Genomic DNA, 22,716 nt, shown 5'->3' with positions numbered 1-22,716 from the left:
GAACATGCAAGCAAGCAGCACTGAGCAATATGTATTAGCACATTAGCATTGCATTTCTGTGAGTGTCTAATATACTGTTTTTGCATATGCATTTTGTCCATCTATGTGTATATAAAGTGTTCATCTGCATGTTGTGTTAATGCACATGTAAGTGTGTGAGAATCATTCTGAAGCAGGGGTCTGTGTCACTTTTTTTAAACAAGCACGTTGGGGACAGATCAGGAAAGAAGAGGCAACATTAGTTCCATGCCACCACCCTAAAACAGAATTGCTTCAGAATATTCTGAAGATTTGAACTTTTACATGAACAGAAAGACAGTTAATGAGGAACGGAAGCTGCGGAAAAGCTCAAGCAGATACAGGAGAGAGCGACAGTGTAGAAAAGAGAGAGAAACAGAGAGAAAGAGACACATTTTTTAAGGACACAGCATGCCTGAGTTGCCATGCAAGCCCAAAGCTCAACACACACACACACACGCAACTTCTCCAAATCCTCCAACCGTACGCTCACACACACAAACACACATCATTGAGGTTCCAGTGTGGACGCAGTGTGGTACCGAGCAGGAGAGGAGAGCATTCGCGACACATATGGAACAGAACAAACATTGCAGAGACCCAACCAGGAGAAACTAAGAGTAGAACAGCAGGAAAAAGCTAGTGCAACAGCTGGTGTGTGTGCATGTGGAGTGTGTGCATGATATAAATGTACAGCATGTGTGAATATGCTACTAAATTGTGTTTAAAAAAATTATATTTTCGGATGATTTAGGTGTGAGTCAAAAGACGCTGAAGTATTATGTGTCTATGCTGTGTTGTGAATGTGTATTCCCATTAGCAGCGACTGCAAGCTCTGAGATTTATAACTGACCACCAGCAGGGGGCACCACTTGATCCAGAAGCTTCATGCTTGTTCTCTTCCAGATCTTCTTAATCACGGCCCGGAGCTCTTCGTTCGCCTGCTCTAGGTTACCTGGGTCAAAACACACACATTGTTACGTGCAGTTACAAATGTAGTTTCTTTTCACTACCATCAACAAGAGACAATATATGTGACCCTGGACATCAAAACCAGTCTTATGTCGCACAGGTATATTCGTAGCAATAGCCAAAAATACATCTGATAGGTCAAATTGATCAATTTTGCTTTTATGCTAATAATCACTAGGATATTTTGTAAAGATCATGTTCCATGAAGATATTTTGTAAATTTCCCACTGTAAATATATCAAAACTTAATTTTTGATTAGTAATATGCATTGCTATAAACTTCATTTGGACAACTTTAAGGGCAATTTTCTCAGTATTTAGATTTTTTTTGCACCATCAGATTCCAGATTTTCAAATAGTTGTATCTCGGGCAAATGTTGTCCTATCCTAACAAACCATACAACAACGGAAAGCTTATTTATTCAGCTTTCATGAATAAATTTCTTGATGAAGTTCAAGAAATTTACACTTATGACTGGTTTTGTGGTCCAGGATGTTAAAAAAGGTGATTTTCAATCTTTTGATGGCTATAGTTATGCATTTGCTCTGACATAGCTTTAAAAATATGATTTAAGTGTGATTTCAGAGGAACCTTGATTTTAATACAATGTTTACGTCAAAAAATATAGAAAAATTTATTCCAAAGGCTGTTTTTTACTGAATAAATGCAAAAAGAACAACATTTCATGATATTACACTTACATATACTCATATACACTTCTTTTTGATAGAAAAAATTGATGCTTTTACTTAGCAAGCATGCATTTTGATCAAAATGACAGTAAAGACATTTAGACTTGACATTTATTGTAATATTTCTTTTTCAAATAAGTGCTGTTCTTTTAAACTTTTTATTCACTGAATAATCTAAACAAAAACGTAGCATGATTTCCACAAAAATATTAAGCAGCACAAATGTTTTCTACAGAAGTCCTAAGAGGCCATGGATTATCATTTATTTCCTTTCTCGTTTTTTCATGATCACAACTTTTTTTTGTGATCTTGACATACATTTTCTCGAGATCTCGACAAAACAAAAAGTGTTTTTTTATTATCACGACAATTCTCCAAGTTAAACTGTGGCACCAGGTGGCTGATGGAGTATATACCAACCTTATTGTGTTAAGAAATCTAAGTCATTATCACATGTTGAGATCACAAGAAAACAACTTTTGTTATGTCAAGATCACAGGAAAACAATTTTTGTTATGTCAAAATCACAGGAAAACTTTAATGTTGAGATCACCAAAAAAAAATGTTTGTCATTATCACAAGAAAACTTTTTAATGTCAAAATCACAAGAAAACATTTATGTCATTATCACAAAACAACTTTTGTAATGTCGTTATCAAAAGAAAACATTTTTTGTTGTTGAGATCACAATAAAACTTTTGTTGTGCCGAGATCACGGAAAAAATTTAAAATTAAAATTAAGTCGTCATCATGAGAAAACAACTTTTATGTCGAAATCACAAAAAAACTATTTATGTCACAGGAAAACAACTTTTGTTATGTCAAGAAAATTAGGCCGTGATCATGAGAAAATTAAGTTGAGATTTTGTTTTATTGATTGAGATTGAGTTGTTTTAAGAAAACAACTAATGTGAAAATCAGGAGAAAAAAAGAAAGAAAAAAACATCATAATGCATGGCCTCTTAAGACTTCATAGTTTTCAAAAACAATAAGAAGAAAAACCAAATCAACTTAATAGAATGATTTTTGATGGATCATGTGACACTGAAGACTAATGTAATGATGCTGAAATTCGGCTTTGCCTCACAGAAATAAATTAAATTTTAAAATACATTCAAATACAAAATAGTTCATTTAGTATTATTATTTTAAAACACTTCACAATATTATTGTTTTACAGTATTTTTGATTAAATAAAAAAAAATCATTTGTGAATGATGAAAATTAATTGTTTTGAATTAATTCATTGAAATAAGATGTTTAAAGCGATTGCAAACCAATACAAGCAGTTCTGCAAAGAATGCACTTACCTTCCGTTTTGATCTTCAGTGCAGTTCTCACAAGAGCAAAAAGTGTAGCATTAAACATGACAGTGCCGTCACTGTTCAAAGGCATGTTCATAGCTACCAGCCTCTGAAATACAGAAGCAATGACAGACAGAAAAAAGAGAATGAGAAAAAGGTGGGCTGAGCATGTTTGCTAATGTTCAAACACATTATTTGAAAATGTGTTTTACCTTGCAAGCGACTCTGTGAGGACAGAGTTTCCCAAAGCCAAGAGGAGGCTGAATACGGCGTAACAACGTCACAACATCAAGATGTTTTATTCTGCCTCTGCAATAAAGTAAGAGAGAGAAATACTGACTGAAATATTTCTCAATTTGCTCTTCATCTCATTGCTATCTGGACAAGCAACTGGCATATTGAGATGAGGTACATTTACAAACAGTCAGGTCTAAAAGACACTAAATATTCAGCAATATTATCAATTTTACTGCACTGACACTATCAGACAAGAACAAAACTTCAAATGAATTGTCGTCTGTAGAGCTGCTTCACAGCTGAATCAAATTGGTTTCATAATTCATGAATTTTGCAGCATCAACACTTATTGAACTGATATGAATCAACATTAAACTGATTCAAGCTGAATAATGACACTATAGTCATTTTTTTTTTTATTTGAATTAGTCTCATATTTTAAAAAGTGTGCATAATTGATTCTGTTATGTACCTTACTGTAAAGCTAAACTGAAAAAAATCTGTTGTATAAAGCGCTACACTAAACATAGATGACTTAAAAAAAACACATTTACACATCCTTACTTGGCCTCGGGATCATACTCCGACCAAATCCTCTTAAATTCATCAAGATGATGCGGCCCCAGAATCGACCAATCACGGGTCAGATAGTCAAAGTTGTCCATGATGACAGCCACAAACAGGTTAATGATCTAAAACAAGATAATATTTAATCTGATTCACATGTACAACTTTTGAAAACAAGATTGTTGATAATTTAAAAAAATAACCTTAAAAAACAAAATAAATCCTTTTAAAACTTCAAAATGACAAAACAGCTAATAAAGAGATCAAATAATGTCTTTAATATATTCTTAAAATGCTGAATACATTTTCCCGAGGTTTAAAGATGGACAAGTAATACTATAAATAATATAGTAATTAGAATAACTGAAAAGGAAGTCTGTGTTATCTAGTTAGTGTTTGTGTACCAGGAAGGCGCAGAGCATGTAGAAGGTGATGAAGTAGACGATGGCAAAGTTGCTCCCGCAGGTCATCTCTTCTCCAGGATTGTAGTCTGACTCTGGGTCACACAGTTTTCCTGGCATACATGCCAACATGATCTCCTGCCACGCTTCACCTGTTGCACATCTACACCCAAAAACATCCCAAACAATAATGAATCTGACATGCAATCTGATAAAGCAGACAATATCTTATATTAAACACTTTTTTAAACACCAAGATGAAGTGGTAGCATAAAAGAGCAAGAATAAGAGACATCTAGGTTATAAATTAAAACCCTGCCACTTTTGGCTTTAACATCTTCACTGTGGTGTTAAGTGACCTGAAGAGTAGAAGCACAGCTTGAGGGAACGTCTGAAAGTTGTTGTTCCTGTTGATTTGTGTGTGGTCCACCATTGCAATTTTACCAAACACCTGAAAAATGGTAAACTGTGTTGAACTGTACTGTATTAAAAGGTGAAGAATGCTATTTAGTAAAATTGTAAAAAGGTTTGTAATAATTATAGATAAGACAACCATAAAAACGTAAGTGTATAAAGCATTAAAAATTCCACCAAAAATAATACAAAAAATGCCCTAATAGATTTGCTATACATATCGTTTTCGGATTGCATGTGACTTATTTTTGGTGGCTGTGGTTGTCCATGATACTTCAAAAATGTGAATAGTGATGCTTTAAAAGCTTTGAATTGTCATAAAATATACAATAAAGCAAAACAGTTTTAAAATAGCACTCTTAAAAAATCTGCAGTTGCATAAACCTGACAGATTGTGAACGTTTCATATGCAATATATATATGCAACATAATGCAAACAAATACAACTTATGAAACTAACCTGCATGCCAATGACAGCATAGATAAAGAACAGCATGGCTATCAGCAAAGCAACATATGGCAGAGCCTGAAAAAAGCATAAAATATATATATTATTATATGGTATATACAATATTTTTATTATTAATAATAATAACATTTAGCACTAAGCTTAAAAAATAAAATAAATAAATGTTGGGGTCAAAGTAAACAAAAAAAAACACAATACAATATTTTTATTAATAATAATAATAATAATAATAATTATTATTATATTTATATTTATAATATTTTAGCACTAAGCTATAAAATAAAATAAAATAAAATAAAATAAAATAAAATAAAACAAAACAAAAAAAACAAAACAAAACAAAAAATATTTTTTTAACAAATAAATGTTGTGATGGGGTCAAAGTAAACCAATACAATATTTTTATAAATAACAACAACAATAACAATAATAATAATAATGATAATAATATTTTAGCACTAAGCTTAAAATAAAATAAAATAAAATAAAATAAAATAAAACGTTGGCACTAAACATTTAGCACTAAGCTTAAAATAAAATAAAATAAAATAATAAATAAATAAAATAAAATAAAATAAAATAGTGCTGGGGTCAAAGTAAACCAAAAAGACACTATTACTATAAAGGGTAAAATTCAACTTATAATGCTAGAAAACTTTAATATTATTTGTTAGTTCATGAGGTCAGAATAACATCTGACCTGGAAGGACTTGATGAAGGTCCAGAGGAGGGTTCGAATGCCTTCCCCTCTGCTCAGCAGCTTGACCAATCGCATCACTCGGAAAAGACGGAAGAAGGTGATTGAAATGCGAGCGCTGTCCTCGGTGTTCTGTGGGGGCGGAGCGAGCATTAATGAACCAATCAGGAGAAAGATCTAACACAGGGCATCAGGCTGTATTAAGGCAGTCTGACCAGCAGAGGGAAGCACAATTTTAGAATTTTAAAAAAATTTAAATTTTGAAACTAGAACATCAATACTTATAATACACAGGCTGGTTTGACTGATCCAGAAACACTACCAGAGACCCTGTGTTCACACTTATCCTAAAAAGATAAGGAAAGGGATAGAGGGGTGCATGCTGGGTAAATAAAACCAAACCAAAAAAAACTTGCCATACTTGACTGCACGCATCAGCACAAGCATGGCATTCTTGACCCAGAATTACATCATGCCAACTTACAGTGGGCCCCCAAACCTCACGGGTGAACGGTCAGTTTAAGGTCACAACCTTACCTGACCCGATCCGACCTAATCTGACCTGACTTCAGGGGCCCCTTAACCATGCAGCAGTGTCAGCGCTACAAACGTGAGGGGCCGACGACCCCACACACACACGCACACACTCACACGGTTCGTCACGTTTGGGTGACACTCCCCTAATCGACAAAATAGTCAAAGGATGTAAAAACCAAAGCAAAATCTTGACAAACAAAGCAAACGAAGAAAAATCAAACACAAATAGAAAGCCAAAACTCAACAAATTGAAGTCGGGGTGGGTTAAGATGAAAGGTAACAATGTTTTAATCAAGATTTCAGAACTCAAACGGAAACCTGAAAAAGAATGCAGACTGTAAAACCGGGCAAAAACCCAAGAGGGGCAGAATTTCTTACCCCCGTCTCATCCACCTGAGGTGCCTCTGTGGGCTTTAAAATCAAAGACCTGAATTAATCACTCACACATAACGTTTGCACAGCCACTTACGCTTTAAAACGCATTCACAGGCACTCGTAATTTCACAAACTCTATAATAACATTTCTAACCAGGACAGCAAACCGGTTTAGACAACCTCAAGAAAAGACAATCTTATTCAAAACTGATTATGAGGACTGAAAAATGACCAGTGACCAGAGACAAACAGGACTAGATTCACATAAGGGGCTTATATAACATGAAGGTCCATCATGTGACCTTATTTCTATCTCGTGGATTACATAAGCAGCTGTGGAGATCCGACGTACAGTACGGCACACACACACATTAACCGGACAGTGAAAGACTAGTGCACACTTATGCAACTATTACAACTTTGTAAACAAGAGCGTATCCAAAAAAACGCTAAGCAACAGCAGGACACAAGTAATCCACAATGCCACATTATGAAATTTACATTTCTCTACATTCATATGCATTGACAAACAGTGTCAACTCTGATGCAAATGGCATTTGCATTATAAACAGATGAACACTGTAATGTTTCTGTAATTTGTTGTGCAATTAAATAGAAAATGTAATGAATTAATCATAACAGTTAGCTAGTAACCAATACCAAAGTGAAAACATATCTGTAATAATCAGCACAAGAATATGCTTTGTCTACTAATGCAATGTATTTTTTCGTACAGCTTTAAATTTAGCATTATTATTAAATGTAAACATGCTTTCACATGCACACACGCACAAAAAAACTCCGTCCACACATTTGGTTTGAAGAACAGATCAGTTCTTGATTCTGAAAAAGCAAAAAAAACAAAAACCACATTCATCAGCATTAAAAACACTCACACAGTGGGAAGAAAATTCAGAATGTAATCAGAAAACAAGATGAATCCTTCATCTGTGCAGAAAGACTCCAGACAGATATGGCTTCAGTCACACAGCCTGTCATCCCTTGTCTTAAACTATTTACATTTGCATGAGAAGCAGAAATGTTAAGATGCAGTTTCTGGCTGTAGCATTTATGGTGCATGCGTTAAGCAGTCAGGCATATGTGCAGACGCTTACACACATACAATGTCTTTCTCAAACACAATCTCGCCATGACAGCAACACAAGACTTGAGAGAGCTCAGTATTCCAGTAGCACCGCAGCATCTCCATGCATGTGCCCTGCAAAAGAGACACCACCCGAGGGCGCTCTAACAGTCCGATGCAAGAGAGGAAGGAAAGAAAGGAAGGAAGGAAGAAAGAAAGAAAGATGGTAGGAAAAAATTAAATGAAATGGCAAAAAGAAAAAAGAAGAAACTTAGAAAGGAAGAAAAACGAAGGAAGGAAGGAAGGAAGGAAGGAAGGAAGGAAGGAAGGCAAAAATGAAGGGAAAAAATTAAAGATGGTGGGAAAGAAAATGGAGGGAGAAAAAAGGAAGGAGAAGAGTAAAAGAATGAAGGCAGGCAGAAAGGAAACAAAAATTAAGGAAAGAAGGAAGCAAACAAAAAAAGCATAAACCAAGGAACACAGAAATAAATGAAAAAATAAAAATGACAAGAAGGAAGGAAAGCTAAGATAGAAGAAAAATTATGTTAAAAATAAGGAAAGAAGAAATGATGGATGGAAAGCACACAAGAGGAATGAAGGAAAGAGGAAAGAAGGAAGGAAGAAAAGCAGAGATAGAAGATAAAATAAAGGAGGAAAGGATGGATGGGTGGCACAAAAGAATGAAAGAAATATGAAGGAAGGAAGAAAAGGAAGGAAAGCAGAATTGAGAAAAGAAAAAGAAAAATGAAGTAAGGGAAGAGAGAAAGAAAGAAAGATGGTAGAAAAAAATGAAATGGCAAAAAATAAGGAACTTAGAATGGAAGGAATGAAGGAAAAAAGGAAGGAAGAAAGGAAGGCAAAAATGAGGGGAAAAATTACAGAAAGACGGTGGGAAAGAAAATGGAGGGAGGAAAAAAGAAAAGAAAGAAAGAAAGAAAGAAAGTGAGAAAGAAAGCAGGAAGAAAGAAGGAAGGAAGGAAGGGAAGCAGAGATAGAAGGAAAAATATGTAAAAAAGAAAAAGGAAGGAAGAAAGAATGAATGGGTGGCACACAAGAGGACTGAAGGAAGGAAGGAGGGAAAGCAAAAATGAGGAATGAAGGAAAGAAAAATAGAAGTAAGATAAGTGAAAGAAAGAACGCAGGACGGAAAGAAGGAAGGCAGGAAGGATGGAAGAACAGAGCAAAAGAAGGAAAAAAGAAAAATAAAGAAAGATAGGGAATAGAGAGAAAGAAAGCAGGAAAGAAATAAGGAAAGCAGGAAGAAAATGAGGGAGGAAGGGAAGGAAGCAGGAAGGAAGGAAGGGAAGCAGACAGAAGGAAAAATACGTTAAAAAAAAGGAATAAACGATGGATTGGTGGCACAAAAAAGGACTGACTGAAGGAAGGAAGGAAGGAAGAAAAGCAAAAAAGAGGAATGAAGAAAAGAAAAATGAAAGAGAAATGAGAGAAAGAAAGCAGGAAGGAAAGAAGGAAGGAAGAAAAGAATGAAAGAAGGAAGGAAGGAGGGAAGGCAGAGACGAAAAAATACTGAAGGAAGGAAGGAAGGAAGGAAGGAAGGAAGGAAGGAAGGAAAAGCAGAAATGAGGAATGAAGGAAAGAAAAATGAAAGAGAAATGAGAGAAAGAAAGCAGGAAGGAAAGAAGGAAGGAAGAAAAGAATGAAAGAAGGAAGGAAGGAGGGAAGGCAGAGACGAAAAAATACTGAACGAAGGAAGGAAGGAAGGAAAGCAGAAATGACGAATGAAGGAAAGAAAAATGAAAGTAAGAAGTGAGAGAAAGTAGGAAGGAAAGAGGGAAGGCAGGAAGGAAGGAAGGAAGGAAGGGAAGCACAGATAGAAAATAAATCAAAAAAGGAATGAAGAAAGGATAGATGGGTGGCACAAAAAAGGAAGGAAAGCAGAGATAGAGGAAAAAATAAGTAAGGAATTAAGGGAGAATGGCAGAAAGGAGTAATGAAGGAAAAAAGAAAGGAATGAAGAAGGGAAGGAAAAAAGGAAGAAAAGAATAAAAGGAAAGCCGAAACGAAAGAAAAGTATCAAAAGTAAGGAAGAAAGTGAGCAGTAAGCAGTAATGGAGGTCATGCAGCCTGTCTGACGTCTACACACCTGCTCTACTCAAGCTCTCTCCTCTGAGGAAGACAGAACAGAGAGACAGACAGTCACTCAGCAGACACACACACTACACACAGACATCTCGTAACACTGAACAGCCATTGTTAATGTCATGAACCTGCGCTACCCTTCACATCTATCTACAGTATGCATGTATCTATCTATCTTTGTGTAAGAATTTAAAAAGCAAAAAAGGTGATTTAACTTAAACAATAATACACTTTTTTTTAAAGTTTAAAGTTATATAATAACTAAATACATAATAATAATAATAATAATATGCAACTTTTTTATGCTCGCATACAATTCGTTTTTAAATCAGAACCTGTGAGAATCCATTCAGGTTTGAGTCAGGTTCAGGTGTGATTCAGATTCCAATTTGATTCACTAGTTCAAAGCTTAGAACTGTTCATTAAGAATTTTACGGGGAAAAAAAACAGGAAATGGGCTTCCATAACCCAGATTGCTGACAACGTGGGTGGTCACTGTTGAGCTCTATTCATGTGATTCTCCCTGTGCTCTTATTTCCTTTTCTGTGAACATCTCTGCTTACACTAGAATGCTACTGCTTTGTTTGCTAGTGATTGGATGCTCAGCTTTGATATTTTGAGTTTTCGTTATTTAAATCAGCTCTGAGCTCCAGGGCCATTCTGTCTGGAGGTGAACAGGAGATACCGAAAGAGAGGGAGTTTAAACTTCACACGGACTACACCGCTTGGGCACTGACCGGAGGAGAATGGAGCGGGTGGCCGAGCGCCATCTGCAGAAAATGAAGCTAATGTTAGCAGCTACATATCCCAGCATGCAACAGGGGATGGGCAAACCAGTCACTCCAACCACAGCAAGATTGGGTGAAAGTCACACATACCCCTGAATGGGGACTGATGAGTATAGATATAAGCATCACAGATCCAACATCCGTGTAGAAACGTGCCATCTTTGATCTGATGCTTTATATCTATAAATGCAAAATTGAACAAGCATGAAAGCCACTAAAAACAATTTGTGATAAAATTAATTTCACAAGGCTTTTACATTTTAAATTAAATGATTTCTGTCCATTGTAATTGTACGGGAAAAGTATTTTGGGTGACTGTCCCTTTAAGACCTTGTGAAACCTCTTGATAGTTTTATCACTTCTGAAAAGCACAAAGACAGCACAAAATAAAAGATACAGAGGAAAACAGACAAAAAAAGAAACAAAGACATGTACAAGGACACAGTCGCTCTCTAATTCACTCTCTCACACACAAACATCTACAATCTCTCATGAATACATCACATGTCCACATTCAGACAATACATGGACACCAAAGACTCCACAAATACAATACATCCAATGAAAATGGCCACGGTACAACACCTATAGGGACATATACAACATACACATATATACATTTATATATGGACGCTGGGACATGAGAAACACCAGAAAAATAGCACTGTAGCTCAGACAGCAGAGTGACAGCCGTGTGAGGTGAGACTCAAAACGAATATAAATGTGTGCGTATTCCCTATATGTCTGAAACTGGACAGTATTTGTGAGACACAGGATTTTAAGTAGCACCACCCAAGACATCACACACTGAAACTCAACCGTTGCTCTTAAAAGAACACCATCACTTCCCAGCATCACCCTCCTCATGTCCACCATTAAACGTTAAAAAAAAATCCAAACACAATTTTTATTTAAATGAAAATAATTATTAAAATACAATTTGGGGTTTATTATTACTATTAAAACAAATATAATACATAAAATATAATAAATAGTAATGCTATTATTAACTAAAACTATTAAAACATTTTTGTCCAACATTAACCTTAAAAACAAAATTTTAAACAGAAATTTATGAAGAATTTTTAATAAATATTTAAATTAAATATTTATATAATATAATTTAATATATATATATATATATATATATACACACACACATTTTATTTTATTAATGTTATATACAATTATTATTATTATCATTATTATTAAAAACAGAAATTTATGAATTTTTTAATAAATATTTTAATTAAATATACATATATATATATATATATATATATATATATATATATATATATATATATACACACACACATACACACACAAACACACTTTATTTTATTATATTTTATAATACTATTATTATTATTATTATTGTTATTAAAAATATATATATAATACAGCGTGATATTAACTAAAATAATTCAAACTTTTTTTATTTCAAAATAATAAATAATAATAAAAAAAAATAAAATAAAAACTTCAACTTAAATGAAAATTAGCAGTGGTAACTGAAATAAAATAAGTTCACATATTAACATTACTAAAACTAAAACTGAAATTAAAGCTAAAAAGAAATAAAAATGACTAATAATAAAATAATGGCACATAAAGCTGACCATCTAAATTTAATTAGACAGAAAAATCTCTCATGTCCAACAACAAACACAGAAATAATTTTTATTAAAATGTAAAAAAATATTTACATTTTTATTATTATTAAAACAAATATAACATAGATTGATTATATTATATAATATTATATAACATAATATTATATTATATTATATTATATTATATTATATTAAAAACCTCTTCATGTCCAACATTTAAGATTCAGACAATAAAATAAATCGTTATTAAAATTTTACTAAATAGTTAAATATAATTTCTGCGTTCAATTATAAATTAATTTAAATTATAAATAAAACAAAATAAAATAAAATAAAACAAAACAAAATAAAATTAAATTAAATAAAAAAAAAATAATAAAATAAAATTAAATTAAATTAATCTGCCAATCTGAAATAAAATAAGTTGATGAATTAAAATGAACAAACTAAAAATGAGATTAAAGCTAAAAACAACAACAAAAATGACTAATAATAAAATAATTGCACATAAAATGACACCAAAATGACAATTTAAAAGCTGATTTAAAATGAAAATATTAATACTTGTAAAAAAAATACACTTCTTATTAAAAAACATTATTATTTTTTTTAATTGTAAACATATTTCACAATATTTGTTTTCAGAAATTAAATAAAATAAAAAAAAATAACTAAAAAAAAAAAAAATCAGCTTAAAGCAGTGGTGCCAAACTGAAATAAAATAAGATGAAGTATTAAAATTACTAAAACTTAAACTGAAATTAAAGCTAAAAAGACTAATAACTAATAATAAAATAATGGCACATAACAAAATTACTAAAATCTTAACTAAAAGGTAAACTGACCATCTAAAATTAAAAGCTGATTAAAATGTCAACATACCCACTAAACATTGGACGTCGGATAGACGTGCAGATCATGTCTATATTGGGTCCGTCGGTCAGGGTCACGTCACTACGATGTCACATTGCGCAGTGGGTATTAACACTATATTTGCACAAAAATACACTATTATTTAAAAACAATATTATTATTATTAAAAAAAAACAGGAAGACAAAACTAGAGTCTGTTCTATTTGTTCAAGCAGATAGTTAAAAGTGCTGAAGTTTCCACATCAACTTTTTGTTGTTGCTGAACATGTTAAACGTGATGCTAAAAAGTGGTGGTCCGTTCCTTTAACAAGTCATCAACCTTCCTGCCCACAAAAACTAATCATTCATGCTGATTTGGCTTGTAATCAGTAAAGCCAAGGGCGCTGAGGGCTTTACTTCATTACACAGAATCAGCAAGACACAAATATGTTCTTTTTTTCTGAACTGATCTTGATGACAACTCTTAAACCAGCACAATTTTTGACGAGAACATGTTTTGTCCTCACAGCACTTCAAGGAATCAAGTCAATATGAAGCAGAGCACAAGCAAACAGGAGATCACATCTTGCCATACTTGCCTCTACAAGTTTCTATGGAGACAGAATGGAAGAACAAGCGTTAGACAAACCAGCTGATGGATTTCTGCAGCTCGCACTGCATTTACACACATTCGCATGTGAGACCACAGATTGATGGTCAACACAAATACACAACAAAAAGCACAAGATTTTAGTCGTTTTCTCAGCAGCTGAGTCCTCAGGGATCACAGGACGTCGTTTTATTTCAGATAAGCAGGGAAACAGAAAGTGTGACTGTTAATGTTATTAAGGTTAGTTGTACCACCTCAATTCACATCACAAATAAATCAACACAACATATATGTGAAACCTCGCAATAAAACATCAGGGCCATTACAGGAAATTAAACGGACTGGGAAAATATTGTCAAATTTTCCTGTCAGGTGATATTCATAATTTTGCATATTCATAGTAATATCAATACTCTATATTGCAAATATAATTTTGAAATGACATAAATATGTGTCAGTAAGATTTTTTTAAAATAAATAATTAATTTATCCAGCAGGGATGCATTAAATTGATCAAAAATGTCAGTAAAGACATTTATAATGTTACAAATGATTTTGATTTCAGATAAATGTTGATCAAAAAATCTTAAAAACAAACAAAAAAAAAAATCTCTATCATGGTTTCCACAAAAATATTAATCATAATTGATAATAAGAAATGTTTCTTGAGCAGCAAATCAGAGTAATGCCTGCTGAAAATTCAGCTTTTCCATCATAGGAATAAATTACATTTTAAAATATATTAAAATAGAAAACTATAAAATAATTTCACAATATTACTGTTTCCACATTTCAGAAATGATTAAATTAAATTAAAAATTAAATTAAATTAAAAATGAAATTAAAGTCAGAAAAACGTACATGTAAATTAGAAAATTAAACTGTAAATTAGTTGACATATTAAAATTACTGAAATTAAAAATGAAATTAAAGCTAAAAAGAAACAAAAATGACTAAAATGTCACATAACTAAATTACTAAAATGTTAACCAACTGACTACATTTTAAAAGCTGATTTAAAATGTCAAAATATTAATACAAGATTTGTATAAAAATACACTATTATTTAAAAAACATTATTATTATTATTATTATTATTATTATTATTATTTTAAATTGTAAAAATATTTCACAATATTACTGTTTTCAGAAATTAAATTAAATTAAATTAAATTAAATTATCAGTAGTGCCAAACTGAAATAAAACAAGCTGACTTACGGGAAAAAAAAAAAAAAATACTACTAATAAAATAATGGCACATAAAATTACTAAAATGTTAACCAAAATGGAAACTGACCATTTAAAAGCTGATTCAAAATTTCAAAATGTTAACACATATCTGTATAAAAATACACTATTATTAAAAAACATTATTATTTTTTCATTTTAAATTGTAAAAATATTTCACAGTATTTCTCTTTTCAGAAATTAAATAATTCAATTCAATTGCTATTATTTTTTTTTAAAAAAAACTTCAACTTAAATGTAAATTAGCAATGGTGCCAAACTAAAATAAAATAAGTTGATGTATTAAAATGGTCTCAGAAATTAAATATTAAATTAAATTAAATGTTTATTTTTTTTAATTAGAAAAACTTCAATGTAAAATAGCAGTGGTGCCAAAATATAATAAAATGAGTTGACATATTAAAATTGCTGTAACTAAAATTTAAATTTAACCTAAAAGAAATTAAATGAAACCTAAAAAGAAACAAAAATGACTAATAATAAAATAATGGCACATAACAAAATCACAAAAAAAAAAAAAAAAAAAAAAAAAAACTAACGTACAAATAATTATAAAATATTTTTATAAAAATACACTTTTTTTAAATGTAAAAAACATTTCACAATATTAGAGTTTTTACTGCATTTTTGATCACATAAAATAAATCAAAATCTAAATCTGTAAAAACAATTTGAGAATCTCTGATCTAAAGCATTAAGGATTACTACGTTCACTGATTACTCAAGTAAAGACATATTTTCAGGGATATAATCTGTGTTGGGCACCAGACATGCTTTTCTTGCAAGGCTTCTTAACTTGAAAAGGTGAAGACGGTTGTACTTACGTTGACTTCAGTGATAGCAATATCTACGACGCTACCGACAACAATTAAGGCGTCAAACGTGTTCCATGCGTCAGTGAAATAATGCTGTTAATAAAACACACACCACACACAAGGAGGAGGGGGAAAGAAATGAATGGAGAAAGAATGAGGGTGGAAAAAGGTGGTGTGGAAGACACATAGAAAGAAATACAGATGTTAGATCTCAGCAGTCATAGAAACAAGTTGTCAGTTGAAAAGTAGCTCATCCTGAGCTGAAACCGAGTCTGTGTGAAGTAAAGGGCTGAGACGTGTGAGCGGATATAAGAGGGGACAGGGCCTATAACTGTGCTGTACTTACATCAATCTCACTCAGCACTATGTCTACAATGCTGCCGATCACAACCAAAGCGTCAAAGACGTTCCAGGCGTCCCCAAAATACCCCTGAGAAATGCAAAGGGGTGGGCGGCCAGGAAATATATGTGATGATTAGCAATTGCTTGCTGTATATCTCTGATTATGCAGAAATTAATTAAAAAAAACTTTTTTTTATGCTTCCCAGCTAACAGAAATACACTATAAGTTATTTCAGAATGTTCTCAGAACAACGACCAGTTCATAAATGTGTTTTAAGCGACTTTAAATTTAATTTAAAGGTTATTTAAATGACAGTTAACTAAAACTGAAGTGTGCTTAAAATAATTTTTCTGTAACTAAAACTAAAACTAGTAAAAAAAATCATTACTTGAAGTAAAATTAACTTTAACTGAAATAAAATGTAATAAAAAACGCCTATTGTTACTATATACACATTTAAAAAATAGTAAATGCATAAATAAAAATGACAAAAAAGTAACAGAAATAGTCAAATTTTAATAAAATTAAAATCAAAACAAAATACAAGGACAAAAACTAATTCAAAATATTAATAAAACTATAATAACATCTCAATGACACTAATAAAATCTGATTTTAATGTTGGAGAATACAATAAATACAGTAAAGTGTACCATGAACATTGTGTAAATAACATTTTTGTTTGATAAAAAAAATTATAAAAATTACAAAAAAAGCACAACAAAAATAGCAAAATAAAATCAGAAAATATGAAGATAAAAACGAATTAAAAATATTAATAAAACTATATTACTCAATGACAAAAATTTCTCTAATTTTAGAGAATACATTAAATACAGTAAAGCGTTTCATGAACAATGCGTAAATAGCATTTTTGTGCCGATAATGTTATTAAAGAACATATAACTAATTCAAGCTAGTTGCCAAAGCATAATTTCTCATTTTCATTTAATTTAACTTAATTTAGTAAACTAACTAAAGCTGAAAAAAAGTAATTGATAAAAACTAAATAGACATATTTAAAATAAATAAATAAATAAATAATAAAAATGACTAATAGCACAACAAAAAAAATACCAAAACTTGAATAAAAATTAAAATAAAAAAAGAAAATAAAGATTAAAACTAATTCAAAATATTAATAAAACTATAATAGTATCTCAATGACACAAAAATATGGATAATTCACTTGAGCTAGTTGCCAAAAGCATAATTTCTCTTTCATTTAATTAACTTAATTTACTAAAATAAGTAAAACTGAAAAAAAAACTATATAGTCATATTTTTTCTTTAAAAAAAGAACGAAAATAGCAAATAAAAATTAAAAATCAAAACAGAAAAGATAAGTATTTCGAAATATTAATAAAACTATAATATCTTAGTACACAAAATAATCTGATTTCAGTGTTAGAGAATACAGTAAATACAGTAATACAGTAAAGCTTTCCATGAACAACGCGTAAAATTATTTCAAGCTAGTTGCCAAAGCATAATTTCTAATTTTCATTTAATTTAACTTAATTTAATAAAATAAGTAAATCGGAAAAAAATTAGTGAAAACTATACAGACATATTAAAAAAAAGTAATAAAAATGACAAAAAAAGCAAAACTTGAATAAAAATTAAAACCAAATTAAAATTATTTCAAGCTAGTTGCCAAAGCATAATTTCGAATGTTCATTTAATTTAATAAAACAACTAAATCTGAAAAAAATTATGAAAACTACATAGACATATTTTTTTAAAAAGTAATAAAAATGACAAAAAGGCACAACAAAAATTGCAAAACTTGAATAAAAATTCAAATCAAATTGAAATGATTTCAAGCTAGTTGCCAAATCATAATTTCTAATTGTCATTTAATTTAACTTAATTTAATAAAATAAAAAAATAATTAAAACTATACAGACATAAAAAAAAGCAAATCAAACGACAAAAAAAAGCAAAACTTGAATCAAAATTAAAATCAAAACAGAAAATAAAGATTAAAACTACTCAAAATATTAATAAAACTATAATAGTACCTCAATGTTACAAAAATAACATTATTTTAATGTTAGAGAATACAGTAAATACAGTGTGTAAATAATATTTTTGTGCCGATAATGTGAATAAAGAGTTTGAATAAACTTTATCAACTGTTACTATTACTGTTTTAATGTTATAACTTTGAGAGAAGCTTGTTAGAACGTTAGCCTGTTAGTTCTGAGAACATTCCTTGTTAGCTGTGTTATTTATTAAAGTATCAATCAACACACAAAGCAAAGTTTTGCTATTAAATAGGAAAGTTTACTATATTACACAATAACAAGTTCATGCATTTGTCCTCTACTCTTGTGAGTTTAACACCGCTAGTCACGCCACACAGAAAAGCTGAAAACGACAGCACTGCAAATCACGCTGAGCTCCTTACTAGCATTCTGTCCTTCTTCTCAACACAAATCTGCATGTGTCAAAGTGGACAGTGGGGCAGAGGGATGTTAATATGACAAACCTCAGATGATATCAGTGCAACAGTAGTGTGTTTATACTGTACTGTTTTAAATATCTAAATTAGAAATTGTGAATTTCGTGTGACGGTGTGCATCTGTGTGTTTGAATTACTCACCCGGGGTTTGAAGGCGATCAGTTTGAGCACCATCTCTACAGTGAAGACGGCGGTGAAGACCATATTCAGGATGTCCATAACATAATTGAACAGCTCGGATTGACCATAGTGCTAGACAGAGAAATGCATGAGATTAAATTCTAGCAATGTTAACATGAAAACTACTGTATACGCTGCATACCAGTGTTGTTTTTGTTAACTAACACTAATATTAATAAAAATACACTGCCTTTCAAAAGTTTGGGATCAGTAAGATTTTTTTATGCTTTTTAAATACGTCTCTTATGCTCATCAAAGCTGTGTTTATTTGATTAAAAAAGACAGAAAAAAGAGTAATATTGTGAAATATTATTGCAATTTAAAATAGTTGTTTTATATTTTAATATACTTTAAAATGTAATTTATTCCTGTGATGCAAAGCTGAATTCTTTTTACTTTTTTCAGAATTCTTGAATAAAGACTTCAATAAAAATTAAAATCAAATTGAAATGATTTCAAGCTAGTTGAATTAATTTAATTAATTCATTTAATTTAACTTAATTTAATAAAATAACTTGTGGGCAAAAGTTGAGAAATATTTAAAACTAATAAAACAAAAGCACATAAAAATACTAAAACCTAAGCTAAAATTAAAATTGAAGAAATATCAATAAATTCTATAATAATATGTAAATAATGATTGTCTTACATAAATAAATACACAAAATATATATCAAAATATATGTTAAATTTGTAAACATATACTGTAGATATGTACTACTACATACTACAATATTCTTTTATATTTGTAAAAATACATATTTTATATCTCAGTGCTAACAGACAAGGACTAAAAATCACAAACTAAAATTTTATTTTATGAGGACCGCAAAGATGTAATTCATATGAAATATACAGGTCATTAATAATAATACGTGACCCTGAACCACAAAACCAGTCATAAGGGTCAATATTATGAAATTGAGATTTACACCTCACCTAAAAGCTGAATAAATAAGCTTTCTTTGACGTACGGTTTGTTAGGATAGGACAATATTTGACCGAGATGCAGCTATTTGAAAAAAATCTGGAATCTGAGGGTGCAAAAAAATCTAAACATTGAGAAAAATCACCTTTAGTTGTCCAAATGAAGTTCTTAGCAATGCATACAACTAATCAAAATTTAAGTTTTGATATATTTACAGTAGAAAATTTACAAAATACCTTCATGGAACATGATCTTTACCCAATATCCTAATGATTTTTGGCATAAAATTAGCACCCATATAATGTATTGTTAGCTATTGCTACAAATATACCAATGCGCTACTTAACACTAGTTTTGTGGTCCAGGGTCACATATTAGATATTTAACAAACATATTTATATCTCATCAAATAAAATGAGCATATGAAGCAAGTTTGAATATTCCAACCCAAATAATTATTATTAAAACATTTAACTCTTGTAATTATCTAAGAGTAAAAAAAGTTACCTGAACGGCGAGACAGATGGTGTTGAGTAAGATCAGGACAAACATTATGTACTCGAAGCCCGTGGAGTTCACCACATACCAGAACTTATACTGATACGGGTTCTTTGGGATGTACCTCCGGAGAGGACGCGCTTTTAACGCATACTCCACACACTGACGCTGAGAAACACACAGATGAAACAATGCTTTTCATTCTGTTAATTAACACACATTATCATACAGGGTTATAGTGGTTCAAACTTAAAGTGCCCCTATTATGCGTTTTCAAATACGATCTTTCATGCAGTGTGTCATGTAGCTGTACGTGAACATAAACTATCTGCAAAGTTGTGAAGCCGACAGTGCACGATACATAAAGTTATTGTCTATCAAAAAAAAGAGTCGACTCACACTTGCCTAAACGAGTCGTCAGGATTTCAAATCTATCTCTGTTACGGCCACACGTCACGAAGTAACAGATTTGCATAATGTCAGCCCACGTTCTACGTCGCGAACAACTTGTCCGCCCATACATTTCCATGGGGTTTACGTCACATGGAAATTTACACGTACATTATGCGGAAGACGCTGTATCCTACGCTGTGAGTAAAACTGTTTTATATTCACTTCCAAAAGATGATGAATCTACAAAGATTGTATTTTCTAGCGATCGTTCAAAATAAGTAGTTGTGTATGTTATGTTGTGTAACAACCCTGCACATGTCTTGCTAACCGGCTAAATCACGCTTGTGTAGCTCTGTTGTTCAGCTGTGGACACACTGTAGTCTGACAATTTGTGATTGATGCAGCGTGACGTGTCTGTCTGTCTCATTAGTTGGAGTAATGATAAAGGATGGCACACGAAGCGGCTTTCACACCGAATGGGAAAGCGCTGTGCTATGAAACCCATTCGTTTTAATGCCTTCCGCCTCGCGAGGACGGCTTGTTTCGGTCTCGACTAAAGCGGACGCGCAGCGGAGCGCGCACGCCGCAGACAAAGTTCAAATAAGTTGTTCAAATGAACTTTTGCCGCTGTGCTCTGAAGGGCTGCACTGAACCCAGCGACAGCGCAGCGCTTTCCGCGTTCGGTGTGAAAGCCGCTTAATGCGTTATGCATTGCTGAAGTTTACAACATAGAGGTGTGCCGGGTTCGGTTATAAAAGCAAATTGCGAGCACTTTCCACGGTAGACCGTGCTAACATGTCGATCAGCCACTTCAGCCGTTTCATCATCAGACTCTGGCTGGAATTGGTATGGTAAAATCGATGCCATCTTTTCTATGTATTGACAAGTATCCAGGGCTGTCAGTCAGTTATGACAATGGGCGTTTCGTTCTCCGACACACTGTACGCGGTAGACCAATCATAAAGGACTGCGCCATCTGACCAATCACAGCAGTGAGGGCTCACGGAAAGGAGGGGTTTACAGAGACTGATTCATTGAACTGCTTCGCACGAGTCGTTTAGGAATCATTTAGAAATGGGGTAAAATTAAATCTATTTTTGGAGAAAACTGAAGTGTTTTTTGACCTTGCATACATGTAAACCTGTTTTGGGAGTCTATTAAAACAATATTAGCAACCTTTAAAATGGCATAATAGGGGCACTTTAAAGGATTAGTTAGTTAAAAATTTACAGATAATGTATTCATCCCCTATCATCCAAGATGTTCATGTCTTTCTTTCTTCAGTCGTAAAGAAATTGCTTTTTGAGTCCATGTAGTGGACTTCTATGGTGCCCTCAAATTTGAACATCCAAAATCCAGTTTAAACACAGATTCAAAGAGCTATAAACGATCCCAGCTGATGAAGAAAGGTCTTATCTAGCGAAACTATAAAAAAAATTACAATTTAGATACTTTTTAACCTCAAACGCTCATCTTGTCTAGCTCTGTGTGAACTCTGCTTTTTTCCAGTCAAGACAGTTAGGGTATGTCTAAAAACTCCCGTCTCATTTTCTCCTCTAACTTCATAATCATCCTACATCGCTACAGAAGTACCAACCCAGAGTTTACAAAGTTAACAAGCAAAGAAGATCAAACACCCTTTACAAAAAAAGGTAAAACAGCGATGTAGGATGATTTTGATTTTGAAGTTGGAGGACAAAATAAGACGGGAGTTTTTAGACATACCCTAACTGTCTTGACGGGAAAAAAAGGGCTCTAAACGATCCCAGCCGAAGAAGGGTCTTATCTAGCAAAACGATTGGTTATTTTGAAAAAAAAAAAAACAATTTATATACTTTTAAACCTCAAACGCTCGTCTTGTCTAGCTCTGTGTGAACTGTTTTTTCCAGTCAAGACAGTTAGGGTACGTCTAAAAACTCCTGTCTTATTTTGTCCTCCAACTTCAAAATCAAAATCATCCTACATCGCTGTTTTTCCTTTTTTTTGTAAAGGGTGTTTGATCTTCTTTGCTTGTTAACTTTGTAAACTCTGGGTTGGTACTTCTGTAGCGATGTAGGATGATTATGAAGTTGGAGGAGAAAATGAGATGGGAGTTTTTAGACATACCCT

General features: G+C 32.0%; 1 protein-coding gene across 13 annotated transcripts in view; it reads right to left on the bottom strand.

The window, feature by feature from the left end:
* cacna1da (calcium channel, voltage-dependent, L type, alpha 1D subunit, a) overlaps window positions 1–22,716 on the bottom strand; it is a 110,780-nt gene that overhangs the window by 18,472 nt on the left and 69,592 nt on the right. For 7 of the 13 annotated variants that reach the window (XM_051122141.1, XM_051122143.1, XM_051122144.1 and 4 more), the window contains 12 exons: window positions 20,224–20,382; window positions 18,750–18,860; window positions 15,808–15,891; window positions 6,688–6,720; window positions 5,776–5,904; window positions 5,067–5,132; window positions 4,552–4,643; window positions 4,196–4,355; window positions 3,789–3,916; window positions 3,200–3,296; window positions 2,994–3,096; window positions 872–973 (listed from right to left, as the gene is read on the bottom strand). In XM_051122141.1, coding sequence (XP_050978098.1) covers window positions 872–973; window positions 2,994–3,096; window positions 3,200–3,296; window positions 3,789–3,916; window positions 4,196–4,355; window positions 4,552–4,643; window positions 5,067–5,132; window positions 5,776–5,904; window positions 6,688–6,720; window positions 15,808–15,891; window positions 18,750–18,860; window positions 20,224–20,382 — 1,264 coding nt within the window. The remainder of the gene's footprint in view (window positions 1–871; window positions 974–2,993; window positions 3,097–3,199; window positions 3,297–3,788; window positions 3,917–4,195; window positions 4,356–4,551; window positions 4,644–5,066; window positions 5,133–5,775; window positions 5,905–6,687; window positions 6,721–15,807; window positions 15,892–18,749; window positions 18,861–20,223; window positions 20,383–22,716) is intronic. The other 6 variants (XM_051122142.1, XM_051122146.1, XM_051122145.1 and 3 more) reach the window with 1 other exon arrangement.

The sequence above is a fragment of the Labeo rohita genome, chromosome 11 (assembly GCF_022985175.1).
Source record: "Labeo rohita strain BAU-BD-2019 chromosome 11, IGBB_LRoh.1.0, whole genome shotgun sequence".
NCBI classification, from domain to species: domain Eukaryota; kingdom Metazoa; phylum Chordata; class Actinopteri; order Cypriniformes; family Cyprinidae; genus Labeo; species Labeo rohita.
This window is presented reverse-complemented; position numbering and strand designations above follow the sequence as displayed.